Below are 20,422 nucleotides of genomic sequence, written 5' to 3' on the forward strand. Positions count from 1 at the left end.
TCTGCTGATGGTAAACATCCCTGCCGCCACATGAAACTGAGATATTCACTGCAGCAACACTGACCACCATGCACTGACCTGTCCCAGGACACCCCCCGCGCCGCACGGCACGCTAACTGTAGCGCGTCTCACCTCGCCTCTAGCCCGGTGCCCTCGCTGCTGCTCGCTCTTTCCCTCCTGCCGCCCTTTCTGATTTCTGCTGTTCTCCTGTGTGTCTGCCCTCATTTGTGACTCCCGTCGTACTCTCCCTCTAGCCTCGGTGCCCTCGTTGCTGCTCGCTCTTTCCCCTCTGCTGCCCTTCCTGACCTCTGCTGTTCTCCTGTTTGTCTGCCCTCATTTGTGATTCCCATCGTTCTCTCCCTCTGTTTAGATTACTTAGGCTGTGCCCGTCTGCATTTCCCCTGGTGTGCCCCCACCGCTCCCTCCGCCGCTCTCTCGAGGCCCCGCCCCCTTTCTCCGCTGCAACCCCATAGGCCGCCCCGCTCCCGCCTCCCAGCTGCCCCTCCCTCCCACTTCACCTCATATGGAGCCCGCGCGTACGCGCAGCATTCACGCGCAGTGGGCGCGCCGATTGTGCGCCAAAGGCAAGCCCGTCTGCACCCGTCCGTGCCTGGACCGAGCCCAGCGCCAGAACCCTTGGCCCCCGTCGCCGCCAACCCACATGACGGACCTACGACGCCGCCACCCTCGACTCACTCAAACCCGACCGGAACCCAGCTTGCTACCGATCCACCCCGAAACGCACCCACAGACCCTTCACCTGCCAAGCCTGCAAATTCACCTGCCTCCGGACCTGCACCGAACCCGCCAAGCCAAGCCCCAGCAACAACCACCTCAAGTGCATCCTGCTCATCACCCGCTCAGTCCACAGACACGCCATCGAACTCTGGAACCTGCTCGACACAACATCACCAGACGTCGCCTTCCTCACGGAAACCTGGATGAACGCCTCCTCAGCTCCCGACATCGCCATCCCGGACAGATACAAGATCACCCGGAGGGACCGCGTCAACCAGACTGGAGGAGGCATCGCCATCATACACAAGAACACCATCCGCATCACGACCAACTCCGACGACACCTTCACCACCGCCGAATACCTCCACTTCCAGATACACACCGACCCACAGACCACTCTCAGAGGCACCCTTATCTACAGACCCCCGGGACCACGCACAAAAGTCAGCGAAGACATCGCAGACTTAATCAGCCCGCACGCCCTCCCCTTCGCTGACTACATCCTCCTAGGGGACCTCAACTTCCACCTGGAGAACAACAAGGACAGCAACACCACCACCCTACTGGACAACCTCGCCAACCTCAGACTCAAGCAACTGGTGAACACCCCCACCCACTACGCCGGCCACACGCTTGACCCAGTCTTCTCCTCCAGCAAGTACATCTCCTTCAGCCACTCCACCGGACTTCATTGGACCAACCACAGCTGCGTCCACCTTAGCTTCGGAAGAACCACGACCCACCACCACCCGCCACAGGTTCCTTGTAGGAGCTGGAACAAGATCACCGCCGACCAGCTCACCACCTCCCTCAGCCAGAACCCTCCCGCCAGCACAACGGACCCCAACAAAGCAGCCCGCAACTTCACACAGTGGATCACCAACTGCGCAGACGACCTTGCACCACTGAAGACCCCTCCCAGCAGACCCGGCAGCAAGAAAGCCTCCTGGTTCACCGACGAACTTAAGAACTCCAAGAAGAACGGCCGCACCCTCGAGAAAGCCTGGCACACCGACCAGACCACAGACAACATGACTGCCCTCAAGCACGCCACCCTCAAACACCATCAGCTGATCCGCACCACCAAGAAGACAGCATTCAAAGAACGACTGGACAACACCCACAACAGCAAGGAACTCTTCAGTATCGTCAAAGAGCTCTCCAACCCCAGCGCCGGAAGCAACGACATCACTCCCTCGCAAGACCTCTGCGACTCACTCGCCTCGTTCTTCCACCGCAAGATCGCCGATTTTCACAACAGCTGTGGCGCACCAACCACGCACCCAACCTCCAAACCAACGCCCCCCACCATCACCCTCTGCGCCTGGACCCCGGTCAGCACCGAAGACACCACCCGCACGATGAACACCATCCACTCCGGATCCCCAACCGACCCCTGCCCCCACCACGTCTTTAACAAGGCCGACTCCATCATCGCACCCCAACTCCGGGACATCATTAACACCTCGTTCAACACGGCTACCTTCCGGGAGAGCTGCAAGCACGCCGAGCTCAGCGCCCTCCTGAAGAAGCCAACAGCGGACCCCACCGACCTCAAGAACTTCCGCCCCATCTTGCTCCTCCCTTTTCCTGCCAAAGTCATCGAAAAGACCGTCAACAGACAGCTTGCCGCCTTCCTCGAAGCGAACGGATCCCTCGACAACTCGCAGTCTGGTTTCCGAGCCAACCACAGCACCTAGACCGCCCTCATCGCAGCCACTGACGACATCAGATCCCTGCTCGACAACGGGGAAACAGCGGCCCTCATCCTCCTGGACCTCTCCGCAGCGTTCGACACTGTCTGCCTCCGCACCCTAGTGCAGCGCCTCAGCAACATCGGAATCCGTGAGAAGGCACTGGAATGGATCATCTCGTTCCTTGCCGGAAGAACCCAGAGAGTCCGCCTCCCCTGTTCAGATCCGAGGCCACCAAAGTCATCTGCGGCGTACCACAAGGATCATCACTCAGCCCCACCCTCTTGAACGTCTACATGAGCCCCCTCGCAGCCATCGCACGCCAACACAACCTCAACATCATCTCCTACGCCAACGACACCCAGCTGATCCTCTCCCTCACCAACCACCCGGCCACCGCCAGAACCAACCTACACGAAGGGATGAAAGACGTCGCAGAGTGGATGAAGAACAGCCGCCAGAAACTGAACTCCGACAAGATGGAAGTCCTCATCCTGGGATCATCGCCCTCCGCCTGGGACGACTCCTGGTGGCCCCCTGCCCTGGGCACCACTCCCAAGCCAACGGACCACGCACGCAACCTGGGCTTCATCCTGGACTCCTCCCTCTCAATGACCAGACAAGTCCACGCCGTCTCATCATCGTGCTTCAACACCCTGCGCATGCTCCGAAAGATCTTCCGATGGATCCCCACCGAAACCAGGAAGATGGTCACCCAGGCACTCGTCACCAGCCGACTGGACTATGGAAACACCCTCTACGCCGGGACCACAGCCAAACTTCAGAAAAGAATCCAACGCATCCAGAACGCCTCCGTACGACTCGTCCTGGACATCCTCCGACACAGCCACATCTCAGGCCACCTGAGAAACCTGCACTGGCGCCCCGTCAGCAAGAGGATCACGTTCAGACTCCTCACCCACGCACACAAGGCTCTCCACGACCTGGACCCCAAGTACCTCAACAACCGCCTGACCTTCTACACTCCCACCCGCCAGCTACGATCGATCAGCCAAGCCCTCGCCGCCGTTCCACGCATCCACAGAACTACCGCCGGAGGAAGATCCTTCTCCTACCTGGCTGCCAAGACATGGAACTCCCTCCCCATCCACCTTCGACTAACCCAGGACCATCTCTCCTTCAGGAAGCAACTCAAGACCTGGCTTTTCGAGCAGTAACGTACCCCTCTCCCCCAGCGCCTTGAGACCCTTCCGGGTGAGTAGCGGGCTATACAAATGCCAAGATAGATAGATAGATAGCACTGCAGCACAGGGCTGCCGAGCTGCTCTTTGCAGCAGGCTGGGTGCGACCCTCTCACCATGTCCTGGTCCCCAGCAAAGATGGACTAAATAAAGGAAAGTCATTGTGTAACTCCCTCAGGAAGACGAGACCTGGGAGAGGAAGGTGACTTACTGCAGTATTGCAGCACCACCACGAACAGCAAGCCAAATGCAACGCGCTGATGTACAACTTTTCCCATGCCTTGTGATTCAAAGTGCCTCCCTAACCCAGGACTATTGAAGAAAATGCTTTGCCTCTGAGATCTTTAAACATGTCCCACCTTGTTTATCCGCCTCCACAACACAAACTGAATAGATATTTTGGCAATTTTCTGCTCGTTCCTTTAATCCAGATTATTCTGTATAATGAAACAAGATATACCTGAAAAGTGCTTCTCTGTGCCATTATAGCGTGCAGACAAGTTTGATTCCAAACCTCCTTAAAATGTTGACTCCAACTTGAATCATAATAGCAGTACACCCTGAGCATAACTGAGGCAACACAGTTACTGAACCATGACCAAGGTTGTCTGAGCTTAATAGACTGGCTCCTGATTTCTTTGAATGTGGACACTTGAACATTCCTTGGTGGTCTATAGTCAACCTTAGGCCTTTTAATGAAGGGTACCTATGCCAAGAAATTGAAGCAATATTCTTTTAAATCAGGCCAACTGCATGCGTGCCCTGTATGCTTTGCTTCACCAAATACCTAACAGTAATTTGGAACTTCGGTAAAGTGGATTTCAGCTGTTCTCTACCCGATTTCACATCTCTTTGTTGCCCTGGTAGAGGAGTCATCCAACATCTATTGATTAGCTCTCATATCAAGGTAGTCCTTAGAAACTGCACTATGATTTTACCCCCAAAGTGTGCAGACACACCTGTATATGTAGGTAAACATATTGGTATTAGTACTGTCTTTTCCCATTGAACCTTTGGATAGCTTTAAAAATAGCCCAGACTACAGCAGTGCATCACTTAAATTCAAGTATTTTCTTCTGAAGAGCCATCCATAAAATTGTCTAGAAAATCCTATCAAAATTTAATTTTACCCATCTAGAATCTTTACTAATCCGTCTATTCCAGTTGAGTACGCACGACAGACTGGATATTTAGGGAGTTTTATATCATTATGAAAAAAGAGATCTATTGTACACCACCCCAATGTTACTCGTGGTTCTTCAGATTCACAACTCTTACTCAATCAAAGGATTGGTGGAGGGATCATAGCCTACAATATAGTGTGCTATGCCAAAGGCAGCTGACCTCATCCAGTTAGACGTAAAGTGCATTCCAGGACAGTGGTAGAGTTAATGGGCAAGGGGTTAAGAGAAATTACAGTAAATGTATGACAACCCTGCTTTAGATCAGCTAATTGGAGATTCTTTCGCACTTTCTTGTAACACAACTGCATGGAAGCGGCTGCCAGAGCTGTGGCACAAATGAGAACACTTTTCTTATTGATGAGTGTCTCTCTGTCTGCTCCTTGATTAAAAAAATATTAATAAACTGCTTGCAACACTTTCAAAAACATGAAATCTATTGCAGATCCAAAGGTGAGGTAAGACAGTCCTTTTCTATAAATTTGGTGTTTTGTCTTTGCTTTCTTTTAAAGAATCTCAGGTGTGAGCCCATCCTGCCTTCCCAGTAATACAGCAACACTTTAGGAGGGGGCCTGGGGAGAGGTGGGTGGTGTTGAGTAGTTTAAAGAGTCAAAATCCAGTGCTACCTGCCTATTCTAATGGCAAAAGTGACATTAAAGGTCTTGCAGGCTCTGTTCAAAAGGGAGCTAAGATATGCACTCCTAATGCTCCAGTTTAGTTATTTAATCATATGAAGGCTCTGATACACTGGTCATTAATCCAAAAATTCAGTGTTAGAAACAATAGAGAAAAAGATCTATTTGAAATAAAATGGTTGCGATCCCTCGCCTAAACTAGATGCCATGCTTCATCTCACGGATACTCTTTTGCCAGCACCTTTCTAATGCAGGGTGGGCTGATTCAAAGCTCATGTGGTCTTTAGTGGCTAAAATTGTATTGAGGCAGATGTGGTATAAATCAAATTTTCTAATTAATCCACACCATACAAGATTTAAAAAATCTGCAGGAATCGGAAAAATAAATACTAGATACCTTTGCTGCATTCCTCCTAAAGTCAACATGTTTCAGCCTTCAAATGGTAATAAATGAATCCAAAACGTTCTTCAAACCAGAAAACTCTGGTCCTGATTGTGAGTGTAGTTGCTATTTAGAGCAGCTGATAACAAACAATACCACAAGGTGCTTTTATTCATCGGGTACAATGAATAGCACCTATAACAGTATTTGTTGTTTAATGCACAAAAAATTGCATTATATGGTTAATACCGTAAACTTGTCTGCTGTTATATTTCAGTAGGTTTGACCTGCTGAAATGTTACATGCCTTCAGGTATTCAATGCATCCAATAACTAGCGGATGCGCTAAATAAAACAAAGCTCGTAATTCTGACCGAAGTACAAACAGGTTTACACACTGATGAAAGGAATTAACCAACCCACTCATAAGCAGGGCCTCTAACTTTTTTTGTTACTTGCATAGGTATTGCTTCCTTGTGTAAAAGTTAAGGTTAAATCACACTGACCTGCAACTAGATGCACTAGATTTTGCTAGTATTGCCCACAATAAGACACCCAGTGAGTTATATGCAAGAAAAGCACTGGCATATGTAAACACATCGCCTTGTCCTCTTTGTACTTGGGCTGAGCTCAGGGATTTGTTTTCCACATTACTTCTTTCCAAGGAAAACACTGGATTGGAGTTAATTTGGGCTATTCTATTGAATCATTCATGGCTTATGACGAATGCTTTAGAAGCAGTGAGAGTGAGCAAAGGATAACATTTCAGGGCAGAGTGACACATAATAGTGTATGGTCGAACGCAGAGATGCTTTAAACAAAACAATAGCTTAGAGAATGTGTAATACCCTTGGTTGCGTATCACATTACAATGTGGCAGGTGTGCACAATATACCTATTTATTTCGTTTGAGGTGATGGGGTTAAACAATGGAATGTGGCCCATCAGACAAATTACATTTTGTACAAACTTTTATGTACTGTGGCTTAAAGTGAACATGGTGTACATAATGTTGCAACCGAATGTGCGTGCCCAAGTGCAAACAATTCTTAGAACGATCTATTAGAAGCCGAAGACGAATTGCAGACATTGTTGAGTTATAATCAACTTATCAACTTTTTTTAGTAAGAAAATGCAGACTAAATATTTCTACAAAACATCTGTCTGTGCTCAACAGTGAAGTGAATAAAAAAAAAAAAATATATATATATATATATATATATACATTTAGAATGTTTGGCTAAATATCTTTGCTTCCCTTAAAATGTAAACATTGCCACCATCTTATATTCCTTATACCACAAATAAATTGTTGATCCACTTACTGTTAAATGGGAAGTGGTTTGAAGGCATGCCTCATAATTATAGCTCCATAAATTTCGAAGAGTGGCATATATGTACCATTGTTCAGTCATGTACATAGTTTCAATAAACTAATCTCAAACGTTGATTGTTATAAGGTACTTTTTAAGTGACAATAATGTCCTTTATTCCCCATACCAAGCTAGAATGCTCCTCCCTTCCCCTTTGAAGGTATTGTAGTGAAATACAAAATGTTATAACTAATTTTTTCAGTCTCAAACTTTTTGTCAAGTGCTACAATCTTCCTATTCCAGATTACTTGATTTGGCATTTAGAGACTGGGATTGGTCAATTGATGATATTGATGATGAGGATGATGACGATGTGTTTGATTTCTGAAAAGGTAATCTAGGTAATCATGCAGTGAGATGTGGGTTTTATTTACAGCATGATTTGATTTGTGTATGTATTTTTCTAAGTTTTGATTGTGTGTTCTATATAGCAATTCATGAAATGAAGACCACCAATGCTAGAAAAGGCAAAAGAAATTGTGAAAAATAATTATGCAAAGAAAAATAGATAATCTGTGACATAGAGCACATCCTCTTTGTAGCATTTGAAGGGCATGCAGTCAAAATGTTGTAAAGAGGAGGATGACTTGGTGTAAAAGTTCCTAACATACTTTTTGAAATAAAATGTTGTGTGACATTGTGCACCAGAGGTGTTCATTAAAGAAGATGTTTGACATTTTAGTGGTTTGAGATATTGCAGTGAGATATTGAATGCATAGTGATTGTGGCATGCAGATTGTGTGCAGTTTGTTTTTATTTTGTGTCTTTTGATTCCATCTGTTACATATTCCCTGCAATACTGTAAAGAAATATTTCTGGACTTTACTAGCGAGAAAATTTGAGTTGTCTAACAACCGCAAGTATGTATGTGTTAGTTTGTTATCTAGTTGAATTTGCTGGATTTTTTTTATTACTACCTGACTTAACAACATCAAGAGTATTACACTTTGTCTTATACCCCCTTGCTCTAATGACAACCCCTTCAAGTTATTTTTCTTCAGGGGTTAAAAAAAGAACTTTTTGGCTTATTGGACTGCTTTTATTTCAAATTCCTTGGCCGTAAGATTGCCAAAATGGAACACTGTTCTTACAATATGTTACATTTTATTTTGAATGCCACATTCACTCTAGTATCTTGAGCATAATTGAGAAACATAACAGTAAAAGGTACAAATAAGAGTGGAGAGGAACATTGAGGAAGGGATTTACTGGTCATGTATTATGATGCTATGCAGAAAATTTAGAGACAGATTTAGCTAGATGGTATTGGGCTAGGAATTCCAGGCCATAACTTCGGCCGCCCAAGGCAACTGTCTTCGGTTTTTGGCACATCCAGAAGCCCTGATGACATGACATGCAACCTCCGCCTTTCACTCCTGCAATGCCAGTGACTTTCCCAGTGCTACTACATCCTCACCAACCCACAACACTGACCAGAGGACCATTTCATCCAAGCTTAACTATGTGATGTCAAGGACTAAAAATCCCTCCGCTAAGGCCCCCCGTGACCAACATGTGAGTGAAGGTCTGTCCAAATAACACTATATAACACACAGAGATGGCAGACACAGGCATGCAACTGAACTCCGTAGGGGAAACACCATTTTACAGTAGACAAATTGGCATTGGTGGGGGTAAAGGGGATAGCTCTCTAAGTGAGCATACTTCGTTCTTTTGAGGTGATCTCTTAGAGGGAACATCATGATAGTTCAGGAGATCACCATTAGTGCTGGAAAGTAATTGAATGTTGAGACAGTCGCTCCTGAAGTTCAGATGTTTGTCGTCTGCAAAACATTGAAAATCAGATAATAGTAGGAACATTTTGCTCTTGTAGCTTCCTGACCTTCTAGAACCTGCAGCAGTCAGTTTTCACTTATTTTTTCAGTCACCCACTCAATAGATTTCCTGGAATAGAACTACAGAGTGGCATATGCCGACTAAATTCCTTAAGGTATATCTAGTTCCTGATTTTGTATTTTTTATTTATGGACATCACTGTAGCTTAGAAGTGCATAACCACACGTGGACCTTTGACATGTAATTTGGAAAAGGAAAGAAAATAAATTGGAGATTTTGAGAAAAAAAGACTGAACTTGTGCTGCTAGTAAGAAAGCTGCACATTCCTCTGCTCTCTGCAATGCTACAATCTCTCTATAAAACTACAATTTATGGGCAATTTCCCTGGTGAAAAAATAAAAAGGACAATAATGCAGAGAACGATTGGCCAAATCAAATGAGTTATTTGCTGTTGACACTGATGCCTTGCCCACACTGGAATATTGCTATATCGTTACAACGGAATGTTCATCCTTACTGCACCTCACCACCTTGATTCGTCAAGTGTAGCAGAAAGTCCTGGACTTTCGATGTCTCACAAATTATGAAACCAAAAAATATTAAGTTGGAGTCTGAAGCACTCGGATCTGAGAGATTGAGAGAGTTCCCTCTCAAAGTGGTACAGAAGGTTCAGACTGTGTTGAATAAGAATGCTCTTGCAGGCGTCTAATCCAACTTTCTTGTTATGCATTGAAAATGGCGCAAAAGAATGATTGCCAGATTCCCGATCTGAAGAAAATTGAACAGTGGGGCAGGAATAAGAAAGTAGAAATGTTAGATCTTGCATCTGCAAGACTAGATTAACCCCACAGATTTACGAAACACTTAATTGTGTATCCCAGTTTGTCCCGTACACACGTCTGTAGCTCCAAAAAACACCACCAGCGTCGCCTTAGTACGTTGGGTCAGAAGTGGCCTTAACCCTATTGAATATAAACACCTTCAATAAAATCTGTTTACAGAAACAAGAAAAGTGGCCTTACCCTAATCACCAACTACTCAAACATTACAGGATGATATACTCCCAGCCCTATGATTCCACATCAGGCAGACAACTTGTCAGACTTTCCCCCTGAAGACATTCAGTACTTGGAAAATGATTTCGATGCAAGGGTCGAAAGAGTGTTTACTTTAGAGAACACTCCTTGACTACAGAACAAATGCCGCCCCCACTGAATATTATCTTACCCAACAGTCTGGTGCTAATCTCCTCGTTGTTGTGGGATTTAAGGCTTTGGGATGAAGTCTAGGACAGAAATGTTTGTTGCTATTATCGTCAGTTGGGTCATACAAAGGGAAGGAAAATACTTCTCTTTTTAGTTCCAGCTTAACTGCATTGTCTGTTAACAGTCCTTTAAAATATAGAATGGTCTTTGACTTCACTTAGCGGAGTAATACTCTCTCACCTCATGCTATTGTCAGTTTGGTCTATCATTCCTCTATTCAAGAGATACTTGCACTGGAGTGCAAGAGGGACTATTTTGCATCTGGAAAGAACACTCAGTCATCATGTTGTGTGTCTCATTCACTTTCACAAACTGCACACGAGACCTCTCCAGGAATCCTAGTCTAGTTGTGCTGTAGGGTAAGGGACTTGTGGCATCAAGATTTTCAGTGAGCAGCACATCCCAACAGTGCATTTCATAGTGGGATGGGAAAAAAACCCTAATGTAATGAGTCGTATGGCAACAACTATCCATTGATGAAAAGATTATTGTTGACGTGCAATGGAAAGAATGTGGCATGGGTGTGTATGCTCTTATGATTAAAAAGTAGGCCGATACCAAGGGAGCAGCAATAGCACAACAGTGTGCTGGAACATAGCCATATATTTAGCTCTAACATCTCTTCTTCTGGTGATAAATTTTAATTAATTTTTAATTTGAGACTCTTACAAAATACTGCCACTAGCACTACCATCATGTGCTGTCTCAGGAGGCTGATGTCCACGGAAGAAAAACATATATGATCTTGCACTTGCTCCTAGTGGGCAACATCTGCATTGCTGGAGCCATCGTACTGGGTCTTAATACTCGAAACTAACCAACTCAGTCATCTAAAGGGTGTATTAAACAATGGGGTTCTTGAATATACCTTCTTAAAATCAGAATGACAGTCAGTTAATATAGTTGCACTGGAAGAAAATTAATAACACTAAGATTCGCATAAAATCATTTCAAGTGGCCTTGTGTCTGGTAGAGTAGTCAATTAAATTTGTATGACCCACCCCCCCCCCAGTTTCCCTTGCTTCTGAACATACTTACCAAGCTGCAGCAGTATAGAGTGAAACTTACTCTCTTCGCCCAAAATGCCTTTGTCAGTGATTGTTACAAATGGGGTTTTTGGTTGCTAGGGTATGCACCCGAGCCAGGCAGACCCCACCCCTCTAGTCAGGGTAAGGGAGTTACATACCCAAGATAACCTCTGCTTACCCCACTGGTAGCTTCGCAGAGCAAGAAGGTATAACCCAAAGGCTAGAGTGTAACGTGTTTGCCCAACACACACACCCCAGTGACACAATAAATACACCACAACAGAAACAACACACTGGATTATACTGTATATATTGTGCACAAAACATAGACCAACACAATCACTTTGCCAATTGTCATCACATCATAGTTGGTGCAATCAGATAAAGACTTATAAGTTGCATTCGTCATAAAAACACCATTACTGCCCCAACAAATGCGACTCCTGAAATAATACTCATTATCCTGACACTGGAAAGCAAAAGTGACATAAATCAGAGCATAAAATAAAGCAGTTAGGTTACTGGAATTAATTAATTAATTGCAGGTTTATATAGCGCTAGGATCGACTCCCGGAGGAGTATCTCCGCGCTTCGACCGCTGCGAAACCCTTCCTGGCTTCCCTGAGAGATGGTCCCTTAATGGGTATCTCCAGGGTGAGACCAGGCATCCCCGGCGGTCTGGTGGGGCCGTTAGTGAAGATGAGGCAAGCTAATGCCCAGAGTTGCCGAGTGTGATCGCTGATCAGAGTGGGCACCGAGGCGAGAGAATTATCGAGTCCGCTGACCCTGGTCCAGAACCCTGCCGCGTCGGGAATCGAACCCTGGTCCCGGGCCGTCCTCTGCTCTCGGGTCTGCCGCCTCTAACCAGTGAGCCACACTACTTCACGGAGGAAACACATGAATCACCAGGTATCACCATCAGTACTAGTTAACACCATAAACACGTCAGCAACAATAACACCATAAAGGCCGGGACCCCTGCACTCTTATTAGCAGGGCTACATCTGTAATCATTGTGAGCCTGGTTGTAAAAAGAACAGATGGCTTGCTGATGTAAAATGTAGGCCGCAGGAGAACCTGCACGCCTACTACCGGGATACAGTAATTGCCAAGATTTCCCCAACTGGCTTAGCTTCTCCCTGGCAGCTTAATGTAGTGCTCAGGGTCCTCTGCGTTCCACCCTCTAAAATTCCACCGACTAAATATCCCCACAATCCCGAAGAGACTGGAGAAAGGAGGGGGGTAGGGGGGGGGACACCCAGGGTAGAACACCATGGAGAGACCTCGTCTGGTCTCCCACAGTCGAAACACAAGTCGCTGCTGCACATTAGGGCTGCTGTGCAGCTGCCCACACATAGCCCTGCTTGGCCTAAGGTCCATGGAAGCCTCTTCCAACCTAGGAGATGGCCTCGGCCAGAAGAGGGTAACTCCGCTGCTCGAGGAGCAGGTATATTTCCTGGGCAATCTGTATGGAATGCTGCTACTTGCGCTTGTCGAGAGCGATCCTCTACAAAGGTGCCCGCAGCAAGAAAGGTCCCGGGGCCTCACAAGACGTCACACTGTGCTATGCTGCCCTAGGCAAAGGGGAGCAGTGCTGACAATATACCCAGCACAGAGCTGATTGTGTGAAGAGAAGGCACCCACCACATGCTCCTCTTTAATATAAACTGAAATCAAAAAGTGAAGTGCTCCGCACACACCGGGGCAAGCGAAGAGCAATCCTGGCCCCTCTCTGGCTGAAAATGGAGCGCTCAGTCTGCACTTGTTAGATCCACAAGACTCAATTTACAGCACTCATGATGCGCTGTTAAACCAGGAGCAGTCCACAGGGCTCACTATGCACTAGACTGGCAAGGACAAGGGGCCTGAACAGCCCTTCTTGGAATGCACTGTGGGGCACACAAGCAGGAGAGTAGGCAACAGGCCAGCACACATGATCCTTGCAGGCAAAGAGGCAGTCCTTCCAGCAGATCAGCACAATAAAGTAGAGTCCAAGTGGTGGTTTTCCTGGCAGCATAGCAATCCTCTGGTGCAGTATGTATACCCAGCAGCGTCTGGTTACAAGTGCCATGCAGTGTCTAAGATCATGGGGTCAGAGTCCCTGTACTTATACTCAAAATGTCTTTGATTTGGAGGTAACTTCAAAAGAATTTTAGAAGTGCACAACACCCTCCTTTCGACTCCAGCTTTGACTCCATACATGAGTACGGCATAAACTAGTCCTTTGTGTGAAGTCTGGAACCATCCTTTTCAAGTGTAAGTGTGCCCCATCTCCCTCTCTCCTAGCCCAGGAAGATTATTAGTATGCAAATGGACACAGACACGTCTCCTGTCCCACCGCTGCCCTTCCTGTGTTGTGGCTGTCTGGAAAGTATGTACAAGCCCAGTTGTCACTTTACCCTAGACGTGTTTTGGAGTCAGCCTGCAAAGCACCGAGTCATAAGCACATAGAAATGCCCATGTTCTAAAAGTGGCATTTCTCCAATAGCAATGAAAAATCCACTTTCACCTATAAGCAGGATTTATCACCACTGTTCCACACATACCAAACATGGCAACGCTACTCCTTTCAGATCAGAAATTGCCACTGAAAACTTATCAGAGAATTCCCAATGCAAGCCTGTTGCTACCCGGACATGCCACACAATGAAGAAGCATGTCCTTAACTTTTACCTACACAGCACCCTACCCTTAGGGCTACTTACGGCCCACCTTAGGGGAGACCTATATGTAGTAAAAGGGGAGTTTAAGGCTTGGCAAGTAATTTTAAATGCCAAGTCACTGTGGCAGTAAACTGTGCATGCAGGCCTTGCAGTGGCAGAGGCCTGAGGCAGGTTTGAAAGGCTACTTCTGAGGATGGCGCAAGCGATACTGCGGGCCCGCTAGTAGCATTTAACTTACAGGCCCTGGGTATATGGAATACTACTGTGTACAAGGGGCTTACAGGTAGATTAAATATGCCAAACGGGTACAATCCAATCTTACCATGTTTAAAAGAGAGAGCATGTGCACTTTGGACACTTTACCGCTGATATTCAGTGCTAGAATCCTAAAGCCAACAAATACAGGTCAGACAAAATACGTGAGGAAGGCAAAAAGTTTGGGGACAAACCTGCAAAAAGGGCCAGGTCCAACAGTGATGCACTCTTATCTCATCTAGCTTTCTGACTGACTTTTGTGAGTGGTAGTATTTAGATTTCCTTCAGTTTCTGCTCTCCCACACAGGAGAGGAATCCTAGATCTCACCTTGAAAAATGAAATTCGTGACTAACTGGGCAAGAGTTACTTTAAAAGGAAAGTCCATCTGCCCCAGACACTCTCAGAAGAGATGATTGGATAAATTCTCCTCGCAGGCAGTCTTACAGCAGTGAACCGCGCTAACATACACTTTAAACAAAAAGAAAACCTGTCTTTTTGTTTTGTTAGAAAAGCAGGTTCTTTCTTCTATGTACTAGAACACTTGGTAGGATCTTCTGCTGCATAGGGATTCCTAACTTAAAAACAAAAAGTATCTGATGGATAATATACTCATGCAAAATTTGTTCATCTCTGGAAACCTTTTTCAGTTGATATCACAGATGCCTAATAATACTATTTTGCACCTCTAATATTGCTTCAAGTTTTGGCGTGTATACATATACATACGTACATAGAGGAACGTGTCCTTTGGACATCAGAGCACTTTCCAAGAGAACCAGACATTACCCATTTTTAGAAACAGGATGGTTGTGACTTTCTCAAGATGTTGATCAGAGTCCAACATTCAGTCCTGGTTCCCCAGTTCAGAAGTTGGCATCGCCTACAACCCTTGCTTCATTCCTTTTATCCACCTGTTCCAGCCATGAGCACCTTAGATCCTCGTAGGAGACTTATGCAGTTATTAAGCAAATCGGCTCTTAATTTTAATGGAGTTTCATTGTCACCTCTGATGTTTTCTAGCTGCAAGAGTCACATTAACCATTCTTTGTTGTACCTGGATTTAGAAGATTCCAGCTATGATGCTCCAATCTATAGATAGATGACCATTTTGTATTTATCCATTCTAAATGAATCGCCTTAAGAAGCCATCACCAGATACTTAGTTGAAAAAAGCCTCAAAATAATTTTTCTCTAGTACCAGTGCCCACTGAATCTAGAGCCAGTGTAAGTATAGCACCGAGCTAGGGAATTGTTCTACATCTAGCTTATGTTAGACATATAAACAGACAAGTTGAAATTGTAGCGAGTTCCACTCAAGATGCGCTAACCTGATAACTTCAGAAAATAATTATCTGCAAACTCCCACCTTTTCCTGGGTTGTCTTTACTGTGCATTCAAAAGCTTTATTTATCAACTCATGAATGTATACATTTAATAAAAGGCCTTCAGCTGCACATGCTGTTGTTAATTGTGCCTGTGCTCTTCTCTGCCTTTGAAGGTGTGGTTTATGCAGTATTAACATTTTTCCAGATGAGTCACAAACATATCCGTATGCAAATTTTCTATGAGGACCCTTCCTGATTACCCGCAAAAAAGACTAACTAATATAAAAAACCACAATGGTTATGATGCGCCAGAATACTGTTGAGATGGTAATAGTTTAGAGGTAGCCGGTCCATTCAGTTACTAATACTGATGTGTGAGTTGGTCATTGCATAGTACACAGCAGTGTTTAATTAAGGGTATCAGGAGGGATGTATCCTGTGTTCAATCTAGATTGTGGACATGTAAATATGTTGCTAGAAGCAGTCTTAAAATTGTCAAGAAAGTAGTGCTATTTATTCTATATCATGCTGAACTGCACGGGATGGTGGTGGCTCGACAAGAACAAACGGAAATGGGGTGAGCTGAAAGCACACTATTGGTTAATCCCAAGTGCAATAGTATGCTAGAAGCTGGGCATGAGAATCAGAGCTTCTTTAAGCAACAGAAGAAAAAAAAACCTTTTGAATCAGCAGTCCTTGTTATGAATGATAAGCCTAGAAAAACATGGCGGCCAGCAAAATTTCTTCAACGATTGCCTTTTAGAGAATAACATAGTCACTTACCAAAAGTACTCATAGATCTTGGCATTCCTGATCTAAAGATAATTAATACACAATATCTGAAGACCTGGTTCTTCTAGTTGAAGTCAGTTAAAAGAAATGTCTACTACATTTGATTTTGGAGCAATCTGAATTACCCCCATACTAAGCAAATATGTTGGCCCACCAAGGCACCAAAGCAGAGAGGGTGTGTCCTGTGCAGTAATAAATGTTTGGTTCTCCGGTTCCTGGAATGAAGACGCGGACAGAAAAGTTTGTGTACTAATACTGGCAGTAAGGGTATACAAAGGGTAAGGAAAATACTGTTAAATTTAGGTCCGGCTTAATTGCTATGTGTATTGCCTGTTAACAATTCTTTAAAATGTAGATGGGTCTTTGACTTTACTTAGCAGAGTAAAACTCTCTCACCTCACGTTATCAGTTTGGTGTATCATTCTGCCATTCAGCAAATACTTTCACTGGAGTGCAAGAGGGACTATTTTGCATCTGGGAAGATCACTCAATCACTCAATCATCACCCGGTATGTCCCATTCACGTCTTTATCTCTTACATGCAATCTACATATAACAAAAACATCCCTTTTCAATATAGTTTTCCGAGCATTGGCAAAGGCAAAGTGCAAGGTATGGATGTTATGAACAGCATTTGTGCATGCAGCTCGTGAACAGCTTTTGCAAATACCTGTGTTTACGTGTGGTGACACATTTAAGCCATGCCAATTTGCTTTGCTACTGAATGCTCTACAGGGGGTAACCCAGGATAAAAAGCTGCCTGTGTGCTCAGATGATCATGGGGCTGCTTCTCCTAGTCTCTGAACTAGAATGCTTGTTCTTTCGCTGTGTACTTCTCACCATAGTTTTGGAATTATTGAGTATGTTATAAAGTTTTTACAATAAGGCAGGAAAACTCATTTTCTGGATTACATGTGACCTGTGTCTCACGGAAGCATGCACGTGGAAGTGTTTGTGTGACAAAACCTGTGTGAGATGTTTACTTTGGGTATTAGCGTTATTTTACAAAACGTGTGCACATTCAGCATTTTGAAACGTGCTCCTTTAAGGAGATGTAAGAGATAACTTGGGGGGAGGGGGCTAGGGGTGCGAGAAGAGGATAACTCAAAATCCTTGGCCCATTTGGGTTTAAGTCCACTAATTTAAAAAAAAAAAAAACAGCGAGAGACCGTATTTGGTACTTTATATTTCCAATAAAGTAACTTTACTTGTAAGGGAAGTCAAATAAGTTTATGCAGAGAGATCACAAGTCTGATTTTAAATGCTGAATCTACATTGTGGCTACATTAGTTGAACTGGATCAACAAAAGTTGGTTGTAAAATGTGTTTAACCTGATGTGTGGCTTGAAGTCTCTGCATCATCTACCTTTCAGACCCAATCATTGTTTTTTTTCTCACAGTAACAATTTGTATTATCTTTCTTTTCAGCTAACTGCCTTCTGTGAATGCAGTCTCCAATTAAGATGAATCAATTTCTTCCTGCTCAAAAAAAGACTGAAAAACATAAGATATCCCCAAATGTATAAAATCTATATTTTAACCTAAGAGACTGCGCTATATATATTGGAGGTTTACAAAAGTGTTTGATGCAATATAGTAATACTAATCCTGAAGAGTGGCCTAGAGTCCCTATGGGAAACTGATCCGACTGGGAGTGAATGGGATTGGCACACCGAGACCTCGGGTAGCCCTTGCAAAGGTTTGCACGGCAAAAAGCTCTTGGCAGAAATTTACACTACAGCCGGTGAAAGGATTCAGAAGAGTGCGAATCGGGACCGACAAAGTCGCCTGGTTTCAACCTTCACAAGGGATGCCGGCCGCCCAGAAGGACAACTGGTCGGAAGGATCTGGAGGAACAGTCCAGCAAGCCAGAACAGAGGGCATCTCCAAGAAGTGACCATTATACTGTGTATATATTTATATTGTACTGTAATACTGCAAAAAGGGTTTTGAGAACTTCACACTTTATTTTTATACACCGTATTGGATACCATTTCTTACTGCAGTGGCAAGTATGCACTTGTAAAAAGCCATAATGTTGAACAGATTATATATGGATCCTGTATCAGTGCTGTGTTTTTGCTCAGCAGCTACAGTAGTATAAGGAAAAAAGTTGAAGTATATCAATTACACCAATTTATTTTTTTTATGAGATTTTCTTTTTTGTTTTCTTTTTGTTCATTTTTGCTTGTGTTCCTATCCTGATGCCTTAATTTAATTTCAAGGTCTTCGCCCATTCCATAAGAAAGTAACCAGCTCCTAGGGTATACATTTGTTTTTGTTCAGGAGAAGGAGGAGAAGGAAATTATTAGTGCACTATTTTTACACTCAATAGACATTGTTGTCTGCCTGATTTGAATGTATCGCACAATGTTTAGGAGGAAACAAGCTGTATCTGTTACAGGAATATCAGTCTGCATTGGAATTACTATAAGCTCTTAAGACTACATTTAATTATCAATCCAGCCCTTGTTCAGACATCCACGTTACTCACTGAATTTATATCACTCTCAGTAAGTGCTATGGACTTTCGTTTGCCTTGTTTTTGTGTACTATTCTAGATGTGTTTTTATTTCTTTAAAGAAAACATCTGTGACTATTTTTACATTTTCACAGCACATATACAAGGAATGTCACACAAGTAAAACATACTGTAGATGTATTTTAAAAATGTTTGCTGCGGTTCCCGACACCTAGCTGTAGGCATAGAAAGAAACCTCACTAGCTTGTTTTTCGAATTTACAGCTGAGAACGGAGAGCCTCCAAAGCACTCAGAATTCTTCTTTTTTTTTACATGGTCTTATACAAAAAATAATATAATTTATGTGGGCTCATTCATTCATAAGTATCCCAGAAAATGCATGTTTTATACAGCTACAGTATGCTAAAATGTTACACATATCGACAATAAATGAAAACATGTAGCCTACTTTTTAGTATTTTATTTATCTGCTGCTTTTATTGGAGTTGTTTCTATAGTTTCGCGAAGAGCTTGAGGATGAGGAGAATCCTGGGAATGCAACAAACTGCTCAGTTGTAAATTTGTATGTTCTAGTAACTGCCCTCTATCTTTTGGTCCCTTAGATGCATACATTTTGTAGTATATGGTTCTGGATATACTGTCTACAATTTCCATAACAATCCTAATTGATATTTTCTTCTACCACATTCTTCTTTTGAAATATCTCCACTGAATGCAGACACTATCCTATAAATCAAAATATGCAGGATGGTGGCATATATTACCAAAGATGATTCCAGCATTGTTGATCTAGGTAAACGTTGTGTTCTCCGTCAATTATTACCTTATTGTAGCACTTAATGGAAACTGCGCTGCACATCTTCTTGCTCTTTACTGTATTTTTCCTTCAGATTTATAGAAGCTGTGATGTCTCATGACTCTTCAGGTTTCATAAACTGATGGCAATGCACTTACAGAATTTGTGCTTGTTCTCCATTTACTCTGTATGCCTGGTCTATGTACTGAGTATGAGTGCCAGCTAATCAGCCTGCTGGCATTAGAAGGATAAGGTGTATAGTGATAGAGTGAGAAAATAACCTACACCGCTTTACAGTCTTACTGAATAGTTTATCACTTAAATAGCAGCTATAAATAGATTTTGGAAATTCAATAATTTGTCTAGAGTATGAGGTCTGAAAATACACACATTTACATCTCAAATAAATGTTTTTCAATTATGCTATACATTTAGTAACTCAGTCAAGCAAAAACTTCTTATTTATTTACCTGGGCTGCACATAGAAGAACTACATCTAGGTAGTTTTAGAGCCAGCTGTAGCCCCCAAGCTACTCATTGTAGAAGCCTGGTTTAGGGGATTAATGCTAGATAGCTCAGCCACCAGTGGTCTTGGGCAATGGTCTTTTCTTGACATGCCATATGATCAGGTGATCCGTTCTTAGCTGCCAATTTTATATCATCCGGACCAGTTCTATTAATATACAAGACTGCTGATACTTGCTCTACCAGAGTTCTTTCTGAACAGTGTTCAATACCTAACACCAACTAAATATAGCAGCCTTAGAACTAGTGGGCATGAGAAGCCTAAATTTGTTGTTTATTGCACGGCCTC

The 20,422-nt window shown here is 43.9% G+C and overlaps 1 protein-coding gene across 3 annotated transcripts in view; it reads left to right on the forward strand.

The window, feature by feature from the left end:
* The window catches only part of ROCK2 (Rho associated coiled-coil containing protein kinase 2), a 582,433-nt gene extending 563,174 nt beyond the window's left edge, over positions 1–19,259 (forward strand). The window contains exons 32-33 of one of the 3 annotated variants that reach the window (XM_086926333.1): positions 7,448–7,536; positions 17,759–19,259. In XM_086926333.1, the coding sequence (XP_086782459.1) occupies positions 7,448–7,532 (85 nt within the window). In that variant the 3' untranslated portion in view covers positions 7,533–7,536; positions 17,759–19,259. The remainder of the gene's footprint in view (positions 1–7,447; positions 7,537–17,758) is intronic. The other 2 variants (XM_086926332.1, XM_086926334.1) reach the window with 2 other exon arrangements.
* Positions 19,260–20,422: the final 1,163 nt, after the last annotated feature.

The sequence above is a fragment of the Lissotriton vulgaris genome, chromosome 6, assembly GCF_964263255.1.
Source record: "Lissotriton vulgaris chromosome 6, aLisVul1.2, whole genome shotgun sequence".
In the NCBI taxonomy this organism is placed as follows: Eukaryota; Metazoa; Chordata; class Amphibia; order Caudata; family Salamandridae; genus Lissotriton; species Lissotriton vulgaris.